Source organism: Carcharhinus amblyrhynchos, chromosome 20, assembly GCF_965287045.1.
Source record: "Carcharhinus amblyrhynchos chromosome 20, sCarAmb.v2.hapA, whole genome shotgun sequence".
Taxonomy (NCBI): domain Eukaryota; kingdom Metazoa; phylum Chordata; class Chondrichthyes; order Carcharhiniformes; family Carcharhinidae; genus Carcharhinus; species Carcharhinus amblyrhynchos.
This window is the reverse complement of record NC_137343.1, coordinates 51471125-51495231: the sequence shown is the minus strand read 5'-3', so window position 1 is coordinate 51495231 and position 24107 is coordinate 51471125. Positions and strand designations below refer to the sequence as shown.

Genomic DNA, 24107 nt, shown 5'->3' with positions numbered 1-24107 from the left:
GCAGACTCAATGGACCCCCTTCTGCACTGTAGAAATTCTATATTTTCAAAATGTTTTGTTATTACATTCTTTATAATAGACTCTAATCGTCAATTATTTATAAAAAAAACCACATCTGATTAATGCTAGTTCACTTCCTTGAAGGAAAGGAAGGAAATCTATCATCCTTGCCTGGTCTGGCCTACATGTGACTCCAGACCCATAGCATGTGATAGACTCCATTAACTGCACTCTAAAAGGGTAAAAAGTGAACAAATGCTGGCTTCACCAGTCACACCCACATCCCATGAAGAAATAAAGAAAAATATATGTTTCCTAATGGTCATATTAATATTGACGTGTAAATGAAACTCCAGCTACCAGTGAAGTCTGTAACTGCAGCATGACAGGCTTACGTTTCTCTTATACATGTGGACTTGAGAATTCATAATGTAAATGTATAAATAAGACACTCTGACTTTGAAATCTCTCCTCCCCCATCCAGGTTCTTTTTTTTAGGCCTGGCCATTTCTCAATTTCTCATTGCAATGCACAGTCCCTGCTGAATCAGGAATTAGTCCAATATCCTTTGATTTTTTTTTGTTAAAATTAATGTTTACTGGACAAATAAAGGCAGGTGCAGAAACAGAAAGTGTACTATTTCAGTTTAATGTTCGGCAACTTAACAATATACTGGTCATAAATCGGGCTGAGTGGTAAAAAAACTGGGTGGCATGGACAGATTGGGCCAAAGGGCCTGTTTCCATGCTGTAAACCTCTATTACTCTATTTACCAGGTTTAATATTAGCCTTTGATATCCAGCCTTTTCACTTTATTGAACAAAGTTTCTGTCCAGGGGGATATGCAGCCCAGGTAGCTCCTCATAAATTAGCCCAGCCTGTGAGGATATCACACACAAGGCCAGTGCTCATCTCATGGATGCAAGCCCACGGACAATCTCACAATGCTCCACTTCTCCAGCTTCCACCCTAAACATGTTAAAGAAGCCATCCCCTATGGACAAGCCTTCTGTATACACAGGATTTGCTCAGATGAGGAAGATCATGACAGACACCTCCAGACGCTGAAAGTTGCCGTCATAAGAACAGGATATGGCGCTCGACTCATAGATCGACAGTTCCGATGCGCCACAGCAAAAAACCGCACCGATCTCCTCAGAAGACCTCGGAAAAGTGTGAGGTAATTCACTTTGGCAGGAATAACAGATGTGTAGAGTACAGGGCTAACAGTAGGACTCTGAATAGTGTGGATGAACAGAGGGATCTAGGTGTATGTGTACATAGATCCCTGAAAGTTGGGAATCAAGTAGTTAGGAAGGTATACGGTGTCTTGACGTTTATTGGTAGGGGGATTGAATTTAGGAGCCGCAACGTCATGTTGCAACTGTACAAAACTCTGGTGCGTCCGCACTTGGAGTATTGTGTGCAGTTCTGGTCCCCACATTATAGGAAGGATGTGGAGGCATTGGAGAGGGTGCAGAGGAGGTTTACCAGGATGTTGCCTGGTATGGAGGGAAGGTCCTATGAGGAGAGACTGAGGGATTTGGGGTTGTTTTCGTTAGAAAGAAAGCGGCTAAGAGAGGACCTTATTGAAACATATAAGATGATTAGAGGTTGAGATAGGGTGGACAGTGATAGCCTTTTTCCTTGGATGGAGAAAGCTAGCACAAGGGGGCATAGCTTTAAGTTAAGGGGTGGTAGATATAGGACTGATGTCAGAGGTAGGTTCTTTACCCAGAGGGTGGTGAGGGATTGGAATGCCCTGCCTGCTGCAGTTGTAGATGCGCCTAGTTTGGGGGCGTTTAAGAGATCCGTGGATAGGTTTATGGATGGAAAGGGATTGGTTTAGGTTAGAGGGTCATTGCTTTTTTAATTGGTCGGCACAACATCGTGGGCCGAAGGGCCTGTTCTGCGCTGTAATGTTCAATGTTCTAAGACAAACACGGGACATGGTGGACAGAGTACCCTTCGTCGTCCAGTACTTCCCTGGAGCGGAGAAGCTACGACATCTTCTCCGGAGTCTTCAACATATCATTGATGAAGACGAACATCTTGCCAAGGCCATCCCCACACCCCCACTTCTTGCTTTCAGACAACCACGCAACCTCAAACAGACCATTGTTCACAGCAAACTACTCAGCCTTCAGGAGAACAGTGACCACAATACCACAGCAACCTCTGCAAGACATGCAGGATCATCAACACAGATGACATCATCACACGTGAGAATACCATCCATCAGGTACACGGTAAATACTCTTGCAACTCAGCCAACGTTGTCTACCTGATACGTTGCAAGAAAGGATGTCCCGAAGCATGGTACATTGGGAAGACCATGCAGACGCTACGACAACGGATGAATGAACATCGCTCGACAATCACCAGGCAAGACTGTTCCCTTCCTTTTGGCGAACACTTCAGTGGTCACGAGCATTCGGTCTGTGACCTTTGGGTAAGCATTCTCCAAGGCGGCCTTCACGACACACAACAGCGCAGAGTCGCTGAGCAGAGACTGATAGCCAAGTTCCACACACATGAGGACGGTCTCAACAGGGATCTTGGGTTCATGTCGCACTATCTGTAACCCCCGTGACTTGCCTGGATTTGCAAAACCTCACTTACTGTACTGTCTGGAGACAATACACATCTCTTTAACCTGTGATCAGTGCTCCTTCCACTCACATTGTCGGCCACTTTAAGACTTGAACAGCAGGTTAGGTGTAAAGATTCGCATTCTAATCAGTAATCTCTAAACTGTCTGTGCTTTATATGCTCTGTCTGAGGCTAGAACTCTCCATTCACCTGATGAAGGGACTAACCCCGAAAGCTAGTGAGTGTACTATCAAATAAATCGGTCGGACTAAAACCTGGTGTTGTCAGACTTTTTACTGTGTTTACCCCAGTCCAACACCGGCATGTCCACATCATCTCATCTCACTATCCAGCTGATATCCTTGGACAGTGATCTGGACCAAACAAGTTCTAATGCCAGTTATAATTCCATCATTGTCGCCACCACCTCCCAAACTGGCTGTTCTGACCAAAATTAGCTATTTAAATCTGGATGAGATCAGACTTACTACTTTCTGGTCTGAAAGGTTCGGTGCCACAGCACAAGATCATCCTCTTCCTTAATGTCTTTTTCTCAGTGAATGTTGATGTAGTTTCCTTACTGCAATTTACTCTACTTATTACGTGCACATCAACCATGTCATTTCTGTAAATGACTTTTGGAACTTGGATTTTCTAGAAGTTGATTAGAAATTTCTTACACTGCACTGCAATATTTCAGTATATTGAATACCAACAGGTTTTTTTTTTAGTGTACCCTGTGCTTCCTCCCAGTCAAAACTGGTTCAGCCTGATCCTGTGCCTTTGATGGCAGGTTCATGCTCAGAAACCAGGGGCAACATTATTCCTAGAGAAACACCAGCTCTTAATTTCTCTGTGATTTGTGTTCAGACCTATGTTTTCCCAGTCCGTAACGTCGAGCACCAGTATTCCAAACCTCAATGGAATTGCATCCTTCCCACCAACACTTTGAGCTGCTGAAACCTCTGTTTTCTGTCAGGCAAGGAATGAATTGAAGATCAGTGAAATTGGTTTAGTGTAGAGTATTGGAGTGGAGATCTGAAATTATGAAACTTATATTACTATTCATTTTTCAGCACTGTCCGATCCTGTTGCTAAGGAGAGCTGTATGCTGAATCTGCTGCTTTCACTGCCAGATCCTAATCTCGTTACCTTCCTGTTCCTGCTGGATCACTTGAAGAGGTATGTTGAAGGAAATATTTCCTGTGTTTCTCTAATCATTTTCTATCCTAAATTGTAGGTTAATTTCTACCCTAATTCTCTCCTGAAGATACAGATTCATGCTCCCTATGTTGGGCAGTAGATGGAGAATGAGGCTAACAGTTGTGCACTCAAACTGGAAGGACAAGAATCTCTGCTGGTTCCTCAAGTATTCATATTTGTCAATGACTTTAGATATAAGACAATAGAGAGCTGTACATTCAAGTTTGTCAAGAAGACAAAGATTAGTAGTATGGTAAGGACTGCAGTCAGGAGTATAAAATTATAGAGATAATGTTGATTAGTGAATGGATGAAACTGTATCTGATGGAATTCATTGCATTTAATTGTATGATTTTCCATTTTTGAAGAAAACGGAATTGGAATGAGTATTATGTAAATGGTGAAAACCCAAAAGCAATGAAGGTACTAATTATTTATAAGCTCCTTGCATACAGATCATTAAAATACAGTGATCAGGTACAACAGTAAGAAAGTTAATGAGGTGTATTTGTACTATAATTATAGGGTGGAATTTAAAAGGGAGGAAATTTTACAATAACTTTGAAAAGCTCCGATTAGATCACATCTGGAGTGCACTGCACAGTTCTGGATGTTGCATCATAAAAAAGATATATTGGTTTTCGGTGGAGTGGAGCGTACATTCACTGGAATGAGGCAGCAAGAGTTAAATAATAAAGAGAGATTATATAAACTGGGTTTGTATTCCCTGAAACTATAGAAAGTTGAGAGGTGATTTGATTTATGTTTTTGGATTTTGAAATGAATCGCTAGGGCAGATAGAGAGAAATCTTTACTGCTGCTGGAGAGTTCTAGGACAATAGAACATAAGCTTAAAATTGAGTTTTTCGTGAGAGTAGAAAACACTTCTTCATGCAAAGGGTAGACTGTATCCCACAGAAAACAGTAGATGCCAGCTCAGTTAATGGCTGTGCTAGAAAAGAGCATAAAAAGATATAGAGCAGGGGAATGATGTTAAGATACAATTCAATCACAATCTTATTGAACGGCAGATCAGGCTGCAGGGGTGAGTCCTGAATGGCCTAGAACAAAAAACAAAGAAAATTACAGCTCTCCAAGCCTGCACCAACTATGCTGCCCAACTGAACTAAAAGCCCCCACCCTCCTGGGGATCATATCCTTCCATTCCCATCCTATTCATATATTTGTCTAGATACCCCTTAAAACTCACTATCGTATCTGCTTCCATTACCTCCCCAGCAGCGGGTTCCAGGCACCCACTACTCTCTGTGTAAAAAAAAAATGCCTCCTACGTCTTTTTTGAATCTTGTCCCTTGCACCTTAAACCTGTGCCCCCTAGTAATTGACTCTTCCATCCTGGGAAAAAGCTTCTGACTATCCATTTTGTCTATGACCCTCATAGTCTTGTAGACTTCTATCAGGTCTCCCCTCAACCTCCACCATTCCAATGAGAACAAACCAACTACTGGCCTACTATGTCCCTACAGTTCTCTGGGCTCTTGCTGCTCTATAGTACTTTCACCAAATATTCATTATTCAGATGTAAACCTGGGGCAGTCAGTATTGGCATATTATTTCACTACACAGACCTTCATGGTTAACCTGATAATATGGAAAGATTAGGACCAATTAGAGCCCAAAATGTGTCTTTGGAGACAGAAAACATGAGCTTAGCTCTTAATGAATATTTTGAGTTCGCTTTTTAAAAGCGAGAGGGATGAAGTAGGCATTGTTGTTGAGAAGGAGTTTGCAATATTATTTAGCATTCCTGAAAGTGGATAAAACGCTTGGGTAAAACACAACCCAGACTGCTAAGGGAAGCAAGAAAAGAAACAGCAGAGACTCTGACCATCATTTACCAATCCTTTCTGGAGTGATGTGGTATTTGGCCAAAGGGCTGCTAATCTTGTACTGTTGTTTAAAATTGGAGAAAGGGATAACTCCAGTAATTACAGGCTAGTCAGCCTAACCTCGGTAATGGACAAAGTATTGGACAGTATAATTTTTCATTTAAGAGAGGTGTGGATTAATCAAGAAATAAAGACTGAAAATACTTAGCAGGTCAGACAGCATCTGTGGAGAGAGAAACAGAATTGATGATTCAGGTCTGTGATCTCACATTAAATAGGGAGATGTTAGAAATCTAATAGTTCGATAAAAGGTTACAAACCTGAAATATTAATAATGTTCTTTTCTCCATAAATGCTGCCAGACCCACTGAATATTTTAGCACTTTGTTTGTATTTTAGAAATATAATAGATTTTGAGCGAGGAGGGTGGAAAGCAGATCAAAATGATGAAGTGGAGGACAGGACAGATCAGGTTACAGGGCCAAATAGAATGGTAATGGAAGAAGTAAAGAAACAAAAAATGTCTCTGGAGGAGATGTGAATTGCAGGATAGCTCTGACATAAAACAAAGTGAAGGAAACGAGAGAAATGGGGTATAAAAACAAACCAGCAAAGAAGTACAGAACAAAATGGGTTAACGGCTATGATTTAAAATTGTTGAACTGAATGTTGAGTCAAGAAGGGGTATAAAATGCCTCTTCAAAAGGTAAAGTGTTGTTCCTTGAGCTTCATTGGAATATTATAGCAACCTAATGATGAAAACAGGTTAGAATGAGAGCAAGGTGAAAAATTAAAATGACAGATAACTGTGAGCTTAGGGTCACACTTGCAGATTGAAGGGAGATGTTTCACAAAGCAAGCCCCCAAACTGTATCAGGTCTCCTCTGTATAGGCGAGGCTACATTATGAGCAATGAATGTTGTCTATTGAACAGAAAGAAGTATGGATAAATTGCTGTTTGATTTGGAAGGAGTATTTTGGGACCTTTTTTAATTCATTCATAGGTATCACAGGCTAAGTCAGCATTTATTGCCAATCCCCAGTTGCCTTGAGAAGGTGATGGTGAACTGTGATCTTCAACTACTGCACTGCATATTGGTTAGTTACACCCACAGTACTGTTCGAGATGGAGTTTGAAGGTTTTGACCTAGTGACAGTGAAAAAATGGTGATATATTTCCAGGTCAGGATGGTGAGTGGCTTTGCGGGGAACCTCTAGTGGGGATGTTCCCATGTACCTACTGCCCTTGTGCTTCTAGATGGTAGTGGTTGCAGGTTTGGAAGGTGCTGTGTAAGGAGTCTTGATGAATCCCTGCAGTGCATCTTATAGATGGTACACACAGCTGCCACTGTGCATTGGTGGTGGAGGGAATGAATGTGGAAGAGGTAGCAAACAAGCAGGCTCTTTAGCCTGGATGGTGTCAGGTTTCTTGGAAATGCACTCATCCAGGCAAGGAAGAATATCCCATCACACTCCCAACTTGTGCCTTATAAATGGTGGAGAGGCTTTTGGGAGTCAGGAGGTGAGTTTCTTGTATCCATTGATGTTTATATGGCTGGGTCCAGTTCAGTTTCTAATTACCCCAAGGAGGATGATAATGGGGGATTCTGCAGTTGTAAGGCCATTGAATGTAAAGGGGTGATGATTAGATTCTCTCTCGCTGGGGATGGCTATTGCCTGGCACTTGTTTGGCATGAATATTACTTGCCACTTGTCAGCCCAAGCCTGGACATTGTCCAGGTCTTGCTGCATTTGGAGATGGACTGTTTCAGTAACCGAGGAGTCGCGAATGATTGTGATCATTGTGCAATCATCAGAAAACATCTCCACTTCAGAAAGATCACTGAAGAAGCAGCTGAAGAAGTTTAGGTTTAGGACACTACCCTGAGGAACTCTGAGAAACCTTGAAGGGCATGAAGGAAAGAGATAAAAGAGCATATATTGCACCATTTACACTTGCTTGGAAGGGTGTTGTAGGGAAGGAAAAGAGTATTAGGAGTGGCTGAGAAATGGACCCGAGAGTGTCAAAGGGAATGGTCCCTCGGAATGCCGAAAGGGATGGGAAGAAGATGTGTTTGCTGGAGGCGGCAGAAATGGCAATGATTTGTTGAATATGGGACTGGTGATGATGACAGGGGGAACCCTAATATGGCTCTAGAAAAGAGGGGAAAGTGTGAGAAAGAATTGTGTGCAATAGAATTGGTATATTCAGAGGGCCCTGTCAATCACAATATAGAAGGAATCCTTAGTTGAAGGAAAAGGAAGATGCATTGGAATTGCTGCTGTGTAAGGTTGCGTTGTCCAAATAGACTTGACAGAAATAGAGAAACTGGGGAAATGAAATAGAGTCCTTAGGGAAAGCCAGGCATGAAGAAGTATACTCAGGGTAACTATGGGAATCAGTGAGCTTATAGTGAATATTGGTTGATAACCTATTCCCAGAAGTGGAGACAGAGAAGTGAAGGAAAGGAAAATTCGGATTTATGTCATAGTGAGAGGAGGAGGATAATGATGAAATTCTCCAGGTCAGGGCAAGAGTAGGGAAGGATACCAATACCTCATCAATTTACTGGAAAAAGGGTTGAAGCCTGAAAAAAAAATGTTCTGTGTTTCCCACATAATCAGACGAGGAGTTGACATGACTCCCATCACAAAACCACTCAACGGGTGCTGTGGCATGATTTTCTCTATTGAGCAATGGATCTGAATCATAAAGTAGATGGAGAAAAATGCTACACGTGAAGTTAAATTTAATGAAAATTATATTTTTGCTACACACTTTAGGTGATCACCATCTCAGTAATTTGGACTCGAGATATTTAACATTGTCATTTACTGAGTTACTAGCTAGGAAGATCCCAGACATGGAGGGACTGCTGTATGATGAAAGATTAAATTATTGGTTGGGTCTACTCCTTGGTATTGAGAAGAATGAGAGGTGATATGAGTGAAATATAAGATTCTTAGGGGATTAGACAAGGTAAATGTTGGGAGGATGTTTCCACTTATGAGTGAGTGCTGGACCAGGGCATAGTCGCAGAATAAGGCAGTGCTCCTTCAATATGGCCTTGAGGAATAATTTCTTTTCTTAGTGATGACTCCTTAGAATTCTTTACCCCAGGAAGCTGTGAAAGCTGAGTCTGTGAACGCTTTCAAGGCTGAGATCAATAATTTTTGATCAGCAGAGGAATTAATTGTTATGGAGATAAGGCAGTAAAGTAGACCTAATGAGTGTTAGTTCAGCCATGATCTTACTAAATGATGGAATAGGCTTGAAGGGCCTCCTCCTGTTCCTATTTCCTATGGTCTTATGGGACTGAACTTGGCTGGACTTACCTAGAACATGTCACCAAACTATTATTGAAGTTTATATCACCAATCGTGATCTCACAATGTGATTTAGACTGTATCATATTTTCCATGAAGAAGTTTATGACCTGAAACGTTGGTGGAAATTGCCCTAAATATCTTCAAAGATGGCAGAAAATCTAAAAAAAAATATTTTTCCAGTTATTTTAAAAGATTCCAAATATTTAGATACATGCACAGATGTTGTCTGATCCCTTGTGAAAAAAGAATGATCCAGTAAAGATGTATAACACATTGGCTAATCATACAGAGAGAAAAAAAAATACTGTCTGGCTTCATCCTGATTAATAGGTGAGGTACCTTGTTCGCCCTGGAGGTAGGGTGGAAATAGTCAGGGTTCCCATTGCAATTTCTGAACCAGAGGTTTCAGAAATATAAAAATATGACTAGAAGAAGACCATTGTCTAGAAGAAGACCATTGAAGAAGACACTGTTGTGTCCTTGTGAGCTAGCTCTTAGTCCATAGCCTTGTAGGTTACGGCACCTCAAGTGCACATCCAACTTTTTTTTAAAAGGTGCTGAAGGTTTCTGCTCTTCCATCCTTTAAGGGAGTGAGTTCCAGATTCATAGACATTTGCAACACAAAAGGATGCTATTCGGCCCATCGTGTCCACGCCAGTCAATAAAAATCTGACTACACTAATCCCATTTTTAAGCACTTGGCCCAAAGCCTGGAGGTTATGGCAGTGCGAGTGAATATCTAAATACTTCTCAAATGTTACAAAAATTTCTGACTCAACCACCCTTTCAGGCAGTGAGTTCCAGACTCCCATCAACCTTTGAGTGAAAGAGTTTCCCCTCAACTCCCTTCTTAGTCTTCTACCTCTCACCTTAAATCTATGCCCTGTGATTATTCACCCATCTACTAACAGAAAATGGTCCTTCTTAACCACCTTTTCTTTGCCTCTCGTAATTTTACACACTTTTATCAGGTCTTCTCTCAGACCTTCTTTGCTCCAAGAAAAACAGTTCCAGCCTATCCAATCTTTCCTCATTGCTTAGACCCTTCAGCCTTGGCAGCAATCTGGTAAACCTCCTGTTCACCCTCTCTAGTGCAAACACATCTTTCCTATAATGTGGTGATCAGAACTGCAGGCACTACTTCAGTTGTAGCCTAACCAACCAGTTCCAACATGATCTTCCTTCTGTTCTGTACCTCAAATAATAAAGGCAAGTATCCTTAACCACATTATAGCCTTTTTAACCACCTAATCTTCCTGCCCTACCACCTTCAGAGATCTGTGGATATGCCTCTGGTCTTCAGTGCTTTCCAGGATCCTACCATTCATAGAACCTCTGGGTGAAAAATTTAATCAACTCCCCTTTTACCGATAACTTTAACTCAGACTTTCCCTCCATCCTATTATGTAACCCCACGCGTTTGCAGTGGCTAATCAACTTAACCTTTATATCTTTGGACTGTGGGAGGAAACCAGAGCACCCAGAGGAAACCCACACAGATAATGGGAGAACGTGCAAACTCCACACAGATAGTTACCCAGTGCTGTACCTGGTGGGTAAGAAGCTCTATCGGTGAGTCGGTGCAGACCTGAAGAGCTGAATCTCCTCATTCTGCACTGTCGGAATCCTGTGCAGCCACCAAATGTCCTATAAACAGCAACTGAAGCAATGACTGTATTTGGTTGTGAGAGGAATAATAGACAGCGTATTTAAAGAATGCATTTAGACATATTCCACAGGAAAATCAGGTTCAACAATGTTTATTAGCTTTCGTAAGAAAGAAACTTAAACTTTATTTATTAGTGTCACAAGTAGACTTGCATTAAACACTGCAAAGAAATCATTGTGAAAATCCCCTAGTCACCACAATCTGGTGCCTGTTCAGTTACACTGAGGGAGAACTTAGCGTGGCCAATCCACCTAACCAGCACATCTTTCAGACTGTGGGAGGAATTCAGAGCACCTGGAGGAAATGTGTGGAAACCGTGCAGACAGTGACCCAAGCCAGGAATCAAATCCTGGTCCCTGGTGCTGTAAGCAACAGTGCTAACCACCGTGCCGCCCACAAACAGGGGAGGGAGGCACAATTGAAATCCTTCATTTTCTCACCATGTGTCCAAAAAGGTGGTTCATTTCTGAAATAGGTGGTGGTGTGTTTCTCCAAACCCTCTGTGAGGTATTTTAAGGTGACTCACAGCAAACTCTATTCAGAGTTAAATTAGTGTAAAATTCCATGGAAGTAAAAGTCCCATCACCAAGTTACTTTATTTACACCATACATCTGTACACAGCCAGCTCTCCAGTTGCTGCCTGCTAAATGCAGGCTGGGAGACTGACACACCTGCTTTAAATAGGGAACATGAGGCTCCCTGATTTAACCATCAATTAGGATTCATCAGGTAGCTCTTTCTGTATACCAACAAATTAGACAAAATCAAATTAACCGAGGGACAAATTAAAAGGGAGAGCTCCCCAAGAAAAGAGGGAACAGCCCGAACCAAAAAACAAAGCACAAAAGAAACTTAAAACATCAACTTAAAAGGTGATTATTGGGGTCTATAATGCACCGCAGCCCCTGCAAGTGCCCAGTGGGCACAGAAGATGTCAACTGCACCAGGACTCATCAAGTATCTCTTTTAAGGTAGTGGGACTCTTCAGGTAGTTCACACTCTAGCAAGCCAACTTCATTAGCCTGGCTGAAATCATCACAATTAGAAGTATAGTTAATTCACATATTCAAACCAGGGAGTTATTACAACTTCACACAGGCACACAGTAATGAGATAGGAAAAAGAGTTTTTACAACTATGAATAACTCAAAGAGAAAGCACCACAGCTACGGATATCAGTTTGTGCGATTGCCAGAATCCAAAACATCAGGTCCAACGATGGTTCATTCATGAAAGAGCTACAATTCAGCTACTTAAAGAGGGTTCTGCATAATTCCTTTAGAGTTGATGGTGATACAACGAGATGAGATTAGTATCAAGAGACTTGGTCTGCTCAGCATGCAACAGCAGGGATCTTCCACAGAAACAGAGTTCGAGGAGGCTTCAACTTGATGTAGACTATTGGTCAGCCTGGAGTACTGTTTTGATATTTGCAGACTGGAGTTTAGACAGCAAACAGAATTGTGAGCTTAGGTCATGTGATGTGGTCCATTAATGAGTCAGTTCAAGCGAGCAAGCAGTTTCTGTGCCTCTGGTCAAAATCCATTGTTTACCTTTGGAGATAAATGGTGGCATTTAGCACATCTGCTGATGGCTCTCCCTTTGTTATAGCCCAGGCTGGGGAGACAGTTTGTCTGCTCGTTCCTCATTTTGTTGATTTATGTATAAATGATTTGGAAGAAAATGTAACCGGATTGATTATTAAGTTTGCGGACAACACAAAGGTTGGTGGATTTGCAGATAGCGATGAGGACTATCAGAGAATACAGCACGATATAGATCAGTTGGAGACTTGGACAGAGAGGTGGCAGATGGAGTTTAATCCGGACAAATGTGAGGTAATGCATTTTGCAAGGGGTCTAATACAGATAAGAAATATACAGTAAATGGCAGAACACTTAAGAGTATTGATAGGCAAAGGGATCTGGTTGTACAGGTACACAAGTCACTGAAAGTGGCAATGCAGATGGAGAAGGTAGTCAAGAAAGCATACGGCATGCTTCATCAGCCGGGGCATTGAGTTTAAAAATTGGCAAGTCATGTTGTAGCTTTGTAGAACTTTAGTTAGGCCACACTTGGAATATGGTGTTCAATTCTGGTCGCCACACTACCAGAAGGATGTGGAGGCTTTGGAGAGGGTACAGAAAAGATTTACCAGGATGTTGCCTGGTATGGAGAGCATTAGCTATGAGGAGAGATTGGAGAAACTTGGTTTGTTCTCACTGGAGCGACAGAGGTTGAGAGGAGACCTGATAGAAGTCTACAAAATTATGAGAGGCAGGGACAGAGTGGATAGTCAGAAGCTTTTTTCCAGGGTGTAAGAGTCAATTGCAAGGGGGCATAGGTTTAAGGTGTGAGGGTAAGTTTTAAAGGAGATGAACGAGGCAAATCTTTTATACAGAGAATACTGGGTGCCTGGAATCCATTGCCGGGAGAGGTAGTGGAAGCGGATAAGATGGTGACTTTTAAGGGGCGTCTTGACAAGTACATGAACAGGATGGGAATAGAAGGATATGGTCCCCGGAAAGGTAGCATGGTCGGTGCAGGCTTGGAGGGCCAAAGGGCCTGTTCCTATGCTGTAATTTTCTTTGTTCTTTAGCATGAATGAGGTCATTCAGCCAACTCTCCAAAACAGCATCCCACCCTGTCCCTCCCTTTCACGCTATCCCCTAACGCCATACATTTAAAATGGCTAATCAACCTAACCTACACATCTTTGGACATTAATGTGTCTTCACAACAAAACCTGTGAGATTCCACAAGGATGAACTTTTTATTCTGCAACTGTAGCCAGCTTGTCAATCATGTGACACGTAGTAGCCATCTTTTGGTTCAGGAAGGTCCACTTTTCAAAGAACCAGGAAGGTAATGTTTGATTAAACAGATGATGATCTCTTTCATGTCTTAGGGACTTGATGCAAGTATGGAAAGGTAATGTCGCCATAGACCCAGATGGTTAAAGGATGCTGCCCCTTTGAGGGGGAGAGCTGATTGGGGATGCTTTAACCTGATCACCATGCCTCAAGCAAGGGGCGAGGTTGCAAAGGCGAGCCCTTGTGAATAACCGTTATACAATAATAATCATTGTTACTAATAGTTATGCATATACTCGGGGTCAAACTTGCAACACAAGGGAATTTATTGTGTCACAGGTTTCTATCCTTGGATAGCTGGGTCCTGTCCAGTTTTGAAGTATCTGCTGTAATATTCCTTGCTTTATATCTCTTTTTCACTTCGGTGACATCCAAATATGCATATTTGAAATGGTTACTTCTTCCAATTAGCTAGTCTTAGCATTAATAAGAACTTCCCAAGTCTGGCACCTGTTCCCTAATTTTCCAGATTTATGGCAAGTGTCTTTCAAGGCTGGTGCTAACAGAGACAGTTTTGTGGCCTCCTTATCAGCTACAACACTGCCTGAATGTAATTGTTTCCAAACAAGGGCACCAGAAGTATTTCCTGCTCTTTTATTAGTGCCATGGCATCTTTTATGTTCATCTGACAGGCAGATGGCTCTTGATTTAAAGTCTCATCTAAAACATTTACCTCAGACAGTGCTGCTGTCCCTCCTTTTTGCACTGAAATATCAGTTTAAATTAGGGGCTTAAGTCCTGGAGTTGGACTTGAACTCACAGCCTTTTGATTCAGAGGTAAGAGTGCTACCACAGAACCAAACTGATAATAAAAGGGAAAGTGTGACTCATACATTGAAAAATTGTTTCCCAAGTATTCTTTTGAACTGCTATATCATTTTTATGTAAATGAGCACTTGATGAGAGATCTCAGTGAAGCCAGTGGTGTCAGTGAATTAACTTCAGAAGGCACACGCAGAGAGTGCTTCAGTCATTTCAACTTCACTTTTCAATTCCTGTCTGTCCCAGAGTTAAAAAATGACCCATTCCATCTTGTGCCTGTGATGTAATTTCTGTAAAAAGTCTGACAACACCAGGTTTTAGTCCAACCGATTTATTTGATAATACTCACAAGCTTTCGAGGGGACTGCCTCTTCGTCAGGTGAATGGAGAGTTCTGGCCTCAGACAGAGCATATAAAGCACAGACAGTTTAGAGATTACTGATTAAAATGCGAATCCTTACACCTAACCTGCTGTTCAAGACCTGAAGTGGCTGACAATGTGAGTGGAAGGAGCACTGATCACAGGTTACAGAGATGTGTATTGTCTCTAGACAGTACAGTAAGTGAGGTTTTGCAAACCCAGGCAAGTCACGGGGGTTACAGATAGTGCGACATGAACCCAAGATCCCTGTTGAGACCGTCCTCATGTGTGTGGAACTTGGCTATCAGTCTCTGTTCAGCAACTCTGCGCTGTCGTGTGTCGTGAAGGCTGCCTGGTCACGGGCATTCAGCCTCTGACCTTCGGGTAAGCATTCTCCAAACCCTTCCTGTTGGCGAACACTTCAGTGGTCACGGGCATTCAGCCTCTGACCTGCGGGTAAGCATTCTCCAAGGCGGCCTTCACGACACACGACAGCGCAGAGTTGCTGAACAGAGACTGATAGCCAAGTTCCGCACACATGAGGACGGTCTCAACAGGGATCTTGGGTTCATGTCGCACTATCTGTAACCCCCGTGACTTGCCTGGGTTTGCAAAACCTCACTTACTGTACTGTCTGGAGACAATACACATCTCTGTAACCTGTGATCAGTGCTCCTTCCACTCACATTATCAGCCACTTCAGGTCTTGAACAGCAGGTTAGGTGTAAGGATTCGCATTCTAATCAGTAATCTCTAAACTGTCTGTGCTTTATATGCTCTGTCTGAGGCCAGAACTCTCCATTCACCTGACGAAGAGGCAGTCCCCTCGAAAGCTTGTGAGTATTATCAAATAAATTGGTTGGACTAAAACCTGGTGTTGTCAGACTTTTTACTGTGTTTCCACCAGTCCAATGCTGGCATACCCACATCATGTAATTTCTGCTCATGGGAAATAACTTTTTTCAAAAGAGCATACTGAAGATGATTGTCTGAAAGAATCTGCTTTAAAGAATAAAAAATAAAACAGAATAAATGTTTCTTTCTGTCCATCTGCTCCATTGATAAATTTAACCCTCATGGCAATTTTCAACTCAACAGGGTGGCAGAGAAAGAGCAGATCAACAAGATGTCATTGCATAACCTGGCCACTGTCTTTGGACCCACTTTGCTGAGGCCTTCTGAAAAGGACAGTAAAATACCTACAAACCCTACACAGGCCATCACGATGGCAGATAGCTGGTCTCTAGAAGTGATGTCACAGGTAATTTCATGTTCATTCTTGGTTGTTCTTATTGCTGTTGTAGGTAAAATAATACCTCAGGCTGTTAGTGAGTCAAAATACAGTGGTTTATATTTCAAAACTCTGGGGTGTATTCCAGAATTTTGGGAGAAGTAGGACTACAGACATCTCATAGAACACAAACACAAGTGGATACTTATACACTATGAGCTCTAGCAGTAACCACAATTCAAAGTTCCAATTCCGGCCAGACCTTCGGGTCTTCCTTCCTGGGTAGTGATGCAGCCCCAGAATTACAGTCCTACAGTCAGGACACAGGAAATCTCTTCTGCAGCAGTACCGGCATCCCTGTCTTTGAAGTTACTTGTGCGATCGTGGCTGTCCCAGCAGGACTCTTCCTGTTCAAAGCCGGTATCGTAAACTACCATCTGTGTAACAATGTCCAACTAATATAAACGGGTAAGATTTACAAAGTCTACAAAATAACAGTCACATTTAACTATCAGCTGTTACAAAAACAAGAGTTAAAGCATGTAAAACATGAACAAATAATTTACATTAATGCTAAGAGCAGTATAAGCCTGGGAAGATCAGCTATGATGAAGGGCTATGTGTGTGATATACTCTAGGTACAAAATTCATTAACCCTTTCCCTTCAGGTACAAAATGCATTTACCTTTTCCCTACTTCATTGCTGAAAAATTGCTGTTCAAATGCAAAGCTGCTTTCTCAATATGAATTTAATGCCACCAATATTTTGGCCAGAAATTTCTGGCCATTCATACCCTGCCATCGCTCCAAGCGGGACTAGAGAACCCTGCCAGCGTGAACAGCCAGAAAATTCCGGCGTTTGAATTTAAAAAAGTAACCAATACAATTCTTCACTCTGAGTTCTGTTATGAAAGTAGAATAGAAATTCCGAAAAGGGAACCACTGGGTGGGAAGTTACCACCATGGGCACAATTGACTAAATGTGCCCAGAATGCACTGGACACTGCATTAGTTTTGCTAAGAGGAAATTTCCCTCTGGTTACCATGTGAAACTATCAGCATAATCCTGAAGATAAAATCTCCCATGAATCAGCACAATCAAGCAGCATAATGATTGCAATCTAATTATGACTGGAACATAGCATTCTTCTTCATTGCCAGGAATGAATCATTCTTCAGCTGACTGATTTAATGTTCCTGGTCTTCTGTTTTATTTGGCTTTAATTGACTGCTTTGAGCCGCTCTTGATATTCAGGATCTGTCACCACTAGTCAATTGACACCACATATTTCCACTGTACTGTAATTGGCTGAACTAGATGAATTGAAAGCTATTGCAGCAACAGCAGGAAAAGCAGATCTGGCTTCAATTGACCACTGGTCATTGCAGGTGAGTAATGCTGGATTCATATAGCTATACATGCCTGAGCACCTCAGAATCTCTGTACAATCAGCAGGAATTTGCAATATTGACCTGGGGGTATGGCTATTTTAATGCTTCAGATGAATGGACTTTTGAACCAGTAAAAAGATTAAGGCTACTCTCCTGTAAAATGGTTCCAGAAGACACTCATTTCAGTTTAAAATTCTGCAATTTCATTGAATTCTGCCCAGATTACACTGATACTTGGATGAACATCACACAGAATTTATGTTGCATTAAACTTGTAGAGCATTGGAAAGTCACAGATTGTTATTGAATATGAGACATGAACAATGATGTCTTGAAGGTCTGTCAGCTGCTGTGTAGCTAAGTTCCAAAGAGAAAAACAGTGGGGGGGGGGAAATACTGGATCCATCAGGAATCTGGCTTGTTATATGCTCTAAACTTCTACTCAATCCCTCCCTCTCACAGTATGAACAGCACTAGAAGCTCAATGAATAAACATTCCTGCTTCCACCCAGCAACATGATTTCTCACCATTCTTTAGTTAAGGACTTTTAAATCTATATCTCCCTCCTTTCATTCAATCCAGGAACAGCTGATGCTGAATTACGGCTCTACATCCTTCTAGGTAGTTTTTTCATAGGATCGTAGCTCAATTGCACAGGAGTAAACTGTTCAACCCCTCAAGTGTCATTCAGTAAGATCATGAACAGCATGTTGGCACGGTGGTCAGCACTGCTGCCTCACAGCCCCAGGGATCTGGGTTCGATTCCCAGCTTGGGTCACTGTCTGTGTGGAGTTTGCAAGTTTCCCCTGTGTCTGCGTGGGTTTCCTCCAGGTGCTCCAGTTTCTCCCACTGTTCAAAGATGTGCAGCTTAGGATCATTGGCCATGCCAAAATTGCCCCTTAGTGTCCCAGGATGCATAGGTTAGAGGGATTAGTGGGGTAAATATGTGGGATGACGGGAATAGGGCCTTGGTGGGATTGTTGTTGGTGTAGATGTGATGGGCGAATGGCACTGTAGAGATTCTATGACTGATCATTCTTTATTCTTGTGAGTGAATGATGAACATTAGAAAGTTTGAAGGAAATGGTAGACATAACCTAGTCCTGGCCTCAACAAAGTTCACACACACGGTTAGCCAACATGAGCAGGAATCCTGACAACTTTCTCTATGTAAACTTTCCTATCCTTTGATTCTAGCTGTGATAAAGTTAAGTATGTATCATATTTGAAAATTATGGTTGAGTCTAACCAGAATGATTGGAATATTTGGGCTTGCTGACCCACCATGTAAAGTTTTTGACCGTTTACAATGTACATCTAACAAGTTGTTTACTCTAAGATGATTTCATTAGAGTTTCATGTTATTCTTTCCAGGTGCAAGTTCTGCTCTATTTCCTGCAGTTGGAGACTATTCCAACCCCAGACAGCAAGCGCCAGAGCATCCTTTTCTCAACAGAGGTATAGGAAGTAGTCATCCAAGTACAAAATGCAGCAGCAAACAACCATCAACATTACAATAAAGTGCCCACCTCTGCCAGAGCTTCATTAATTATGGGGCATGATATGTCACTGGTTTAATCCACAGTCTCTGACCAAGCTTACTGTGTATTTTAGAGCAAACTTGAATAGAGTACAGTTCAATTTATGTATGGACCTATATTGAGCTCTCCTATTCATATACACCAGAGGGCAGTGCATAACAGTGATAATCTAACCATGTTACAGCTAGATATTAAAATATCTTAATGATGTACTCCAGTATGAATGAGATGGATAATTCTGAGTTTTTTTCATTCATTATACCAATCCCACAACAAATAGAAACAATTATTGCTTCCTATTGGAACTTGCTATCTGTAAGAGCAATTGTGAATGGGAATGAATATGGAAATTACACATTTACCAGACTCGAAGTAGACCTATGACAATGGAAAAGCTTCTGAGAACATGTTCTGCATAATTGTACCAGTGCATTCGTTACTAACATTGATCAACTCGAGTTTTTTTTATATATATATATACAGAAAGCTTGATCTGAGTAATAGATTTTTGATTTTTTTTTGACAGGAATGCACTTGACAGCCATTTTTGCAGCTCAGTGTGTTTCACAAGTTTCCTTATCTGTAGAAGACAACAGGTTTAACTGCATGAGTAATACGTGACCATGCTTCTATTTGTGCAGGAGATAATCATTAGAATGCAACTTCCCAGCGGGTCACTTTCCAACAGTTTGTTTTGCCATATTAATACATTCCAACCCTTTCAGTAATGGAATTTAACATGCAGGCATGTTGAATTAAAGTTTATGTAATAAAATTCCCTATATTAATTTCTGTTTTGTTTTTCCCAGGAGCTGGTTATTTTGGGCTGAGATTAAAAAGTCCTTGTTGTCAAAGTTTCTGATGAATGAAGTTTACTGAGTTTGAACTGCTAGCTTTGATACTTCCTTAACAAATGACTAACTTGTAAAGGTGAAAATCAGTGAGATGAGTCTTAACCCTTTTAAATATTATTATTTAATCTGAGCCCCTGACCTAAGAGCATTTCAAAAATTCCAGAAATGTCATCTTTCAGCAGTGGCTATTTTAGGTGCTAAAGTCCATACACAATAAGAACATAAGAAATAGGAGCAGGAGTAGGCCATCTAGCGCCTCGAGCCTGCTCCACCATTCAATAAGATCATGGCTGATCTGATAGTGGGTTCAGTTCCACTTCCCTGCCTGCTCCCCATAACCTTTAATTCCCTTATTGATCAGAAATCTACCCGTGACTTAAACACATTTAATGAGGTAGCCTCCACTGCTTCAATGGGCAGAGAATTCCAAAGATTCACTACCCTCTGGGAGAAGAAGTTACTCCTCAATTGACTCCCCCGTATTTTGAGGCTGTGCCCCCTAGTTCTTGTTTCCATTCTAAATGGAAATACCTCGCTGCTTCTACCCCGTCTAGCTCATTCATTATCTTGTATGTCTCTATAAGATCTCCCCTCAACCTTCTAAACTCCAATGAGTACAGGCCCAGTCTACTCAATCTCTCCTCATAAGTTAACCCTCTCATCTCTGGTATCAACCTGGTGAACCTTCTCTGCACCCCCGCCAAAGCTAATAAGGGGACCAAAATTGTACACAGTACTCCAGGTGCGGCCTCACCAGTACCGTGTACAATTGCAGCAAGACCTCCCTGCTTTTATATTCCATCCTCATGATAAAGGCCATCATTCCATTTGCCATCTTGATCACCTGCTGCACCTGCAGACTGAGTTTTTGCGATTCATGCACAAGGACCCCCAGGTCCTTCTACACAGTAACATGTTGTAATCTTTTGCCATTTAAATAATAATCCATTTTACTATTATTTCTTCCAAAGTGGATAACCTCACACTTACCAACGTTATACTCCATCTGCCAGATCCTTGCCTACTCACTTAGCCTATCCAAATCTCTCTACAGACTTTGTGTCCTCCAGGCAATTTGCATTCCCACTAATCTTTGTGTCATCCGCAAACTTTGTTACCCTACACTTGGTCCCCTCCTCGAGATTGTCTATGTATATGGTGGACAGTTGAGGCCCCAGCACCGATTGCTGCAGCACTCCACTAGTCACCAACTGCCAAGCAGAAAAGTACTCAAGCACCCATAATCAACATAAGCTAGTGATCCTCCAACCTTTTATATACCAATCCTGTTATTGAGAGTGTTGTATCACTTAAACACTAATCTCCCTTTTCCACGGGTACCAGTGGGTATTAATCAGTGTTAGAGAATCAACTTCCGCTGCAGCTTGAGGTAACCCGAGAAAGGTCAGGCCCTGAAACTAATGCTTCAGTTCCTGAGTGCCAAGAACATCACCACAAATACACTAATGAATCATTTTTCTGCTTCAGCTCTGATAGCAGCAGCTCTTGCTACAATTCAATCTCACAAACACTGTCACTGGGTTACAGTGCCACAGCTTCTTATTCCTTGTCCGTGTGACAGTTCTCAATATGTGAAGCTAGATATTGAATACTGATAGGGACTCAAATTTGGAGTATCACAGTATATTTTCCTATATTTTAGCAAGAATCATTGAGTAATGATCAGGATGTGAGACCCTGGCTGATTTTTTTTACCCAATTTAGACCAAGAAAGCATTGTGTTTAATTCTCTCAGCTAAGATCAGCTGAAGTTTGGTCTCTGTGGCTCAGTCCTTCAGACTGGGATCCTGTTGATATGAACAGTAATGTAGTGAATTGCACCTTGTCTGACTGGAATTTCAGGTTCCTGAGCTTCATGAAGTCTCTCATATCTTAGTATTAACCAATTACTCAACACTAATGTTTTACGAATTGATGTTGAACAGATTTCCTTTTCAGCATCAGTTATACGATGAAACTTGTGGTTCTTGCAAGAGACTAACGTTTACCAACCGCTGTGATTTTGTTTTATTTAAATTCAGTTTAAGTATTTAATTAATAAAAACTAAAGCAATCTGAACACCTTTGCATCAGGACAGACATAGTGTGCTTGTTTCAATGGCAGGTGCTAATAAACATTTGACATAGTGTGTTTGACATATGTAGCAACACCCAAGGAATGATGCCTCTTCTTCTCAACTTTATTCATTGAGTTGTGCTGTTTTACGCTGTTCACTGAATAGAGAGAGAGGAATGTTGCCATACACAAAAGTCATTTCGGTCATCACAAAACACAATTCAGATGGAACCAGTTACTGAAATTCCAGGGGAAGAATTATGGAAAATAAATAAATGCTGGATAAAAAAGGATTTCAGAAGCCTATGGAAGTATTAGATAGCACTAAAGATTATCAAAAACTCTTCAAGCGCTAGAAATGGAGAACAGGTCAGCCAGCATCTGAAATAGGAAAATGGTAGTGTTTTGAGTGCAAACCCTTCATCAAAACCTCACTATTAAATCTTCCTGTTTTCTCTCACTACACATCTGGTGAAATGTTGAACTCAGCATCTCCCATATTCTAAGGTCAGGAAGATATAATATAAACTAGTCCATTATGCAACTTTAACACGTCTCCCTTAAAATGGAACTCACAACACTATTCAATGTATTACGAAAAAAAACAAGCAGAATTTGCTGGCCATCTAAATGCCCTCTCTGGCATTTTACCCCACTCTAGATAATGATAATAAAAATTATCCCTCACTGCTACTCATAATTATCTTCTGTAAAGTAACATGCACTATTCTAAACTCCAGAACAAAGTTTCACAACATGAATCTTACGAAACATGGCTTGGTATAAATTTTTCATACAACTGGTTTCAATCGTAGAAATTTCAAAGCATAGAAACAGAGTAGCAGGAGTAGGCCATTCGGCCCCTTCATTCTGCTCTTCCAGTCAACATAATCATGGCTGATCCTCTATTTCAACACCATACTCCACTGCTCTGACCATACCCATGAATATGAAGAAAATGGAAAATATTTCCCCCCCCATATTGATGTATCTTTTCATGTCAAGTGCAGAAATTCACTAAACAGTATTTAAAAAAAAAAGGCAGATGCAACATTTAAACTGTTACTGGTGTTAAAAAAACTGGTAGAAAGCAATGTTGGAATTAAAGCAGCAGAAAGTAGATTTTCTTTTAACAGTTCAAACCTCAACATTTCTTGTCAACACAGATGCCTTTGAAGTGACTGCACTCATTAGCAAGTTTCAGTCTCTAAATGTCAGTGCTTTAGTATTAATACTTACCTGGAAATTCATTTTGTTATTTTTTAACTGATGTAGTATGATCTAATGTGAAGTCACACTGAGGAATCAACAATGGGAATTTTGTCAGGCACCATATGGAAGAGTTGCCAATGATAATTTAAAGGAAGTAATTGGATGGGAAAATTAAGGGTAGGTTAAAATATTGTAATATAATGCTGTAGTTAAGCAGAACGTGATAATTCCCTTCACCAAATGACTGTAAACCCTTGTAATCTGCTCTTCATGTATTGTTGTAATTGTTCAGCCACCTGCACAGTCCAGGGATGTGGGTTAGTTATTTATTAAAATAATCAGGATTAAATTATATAAATAGTACTTATTCAAATCTTGTGTAGAAGCCTTTTGTTCCTTGCATTTTCGGATTGTCAGTTGAATTGACATAATTATAAGTTTGTGAATGTGTTCCACTGGAGCTGGTGCCCTGCTGTAGCACTGCTTACTACGATTATCTACTCATCGTTTTGTGTACTTACTTATTTTACAAGAATGTTCTACATGAGAGGCTCCACCTATGTAGGAGAGAGGGAAAAGGATACAGCTTTTAGTTTCTGTTTTGGATAACTTGACTTAGGTCTTTGTCACTTTCTAAGATTAGTTAGGCATGAAAGGGATGCGTAATTGAAGAAATCCTAAGGCATTTGTAACCTTTGTTTGTACACAAAAAATGTTAAATAAAATTCCTGTATCTGTACTTCAGTGCTTTGTGCTCATTCTCATTGAATCCACAAAAATGCAAGAAATAAAAGCAAGAATAGATTATACGGCCTCTCGCGCCGTATAAGATCATAGCTGATCTTGGGCTTCAACTCTCCACTTTATTGGGAAAAAACTAACAGTGACACCAACTGAAGATAACCTTATCTAGATTGCTAATTGGGGTTGAGTGTCAGAGAATGAAGAGTGAATAATGGGAATGTTATTGTAATTGGTGATAGTGAAGTGTTGTTCTCTAAGGATCTTACGGGGGCCTCTGCATTTTATATTTTTTCAATAACTCTGGCAATGGAATAAAAATTTTATATCTAAATTTGCAGATGACAATCAATTAAGGAAACAAAGTTTTCACAGACAAAGAAAAAGCTACAATGAGTTGATTACAATCAAAGTTGA

At 41.0% G+C, this 24107-nt stretch overlaps 1 protein-coding gene across 1 annotated transcript in view; it reads left to right on the top strand.

Moving 5' to 3' along the window:
• LOC145356030 (breakpoint cluster region protein) overlaps positions 1–23688 on the top strand; it is a 406846-nt gene extending 383158 nt beyond the window's left edge. Inside the window, exons 21-23 of the mRNA XM_080208612.1 lie at positions 3669–3774; positions 15740–15902; positions 18640–23688. Coding sequence (XP_080064738.1) covers positions 3669–3774; positions 15740–15902; positions 18640–18729 — 359 coding nt within the window. The 3' untranslated portion in view covers positions 18730–23688. The remainder of the gene's footprint in view (positions 1–3668; positions 3775–15739; positions 15903–18639) is intronic.
• Positions 23689–24107: the final 419 nt, after the last annotated feature.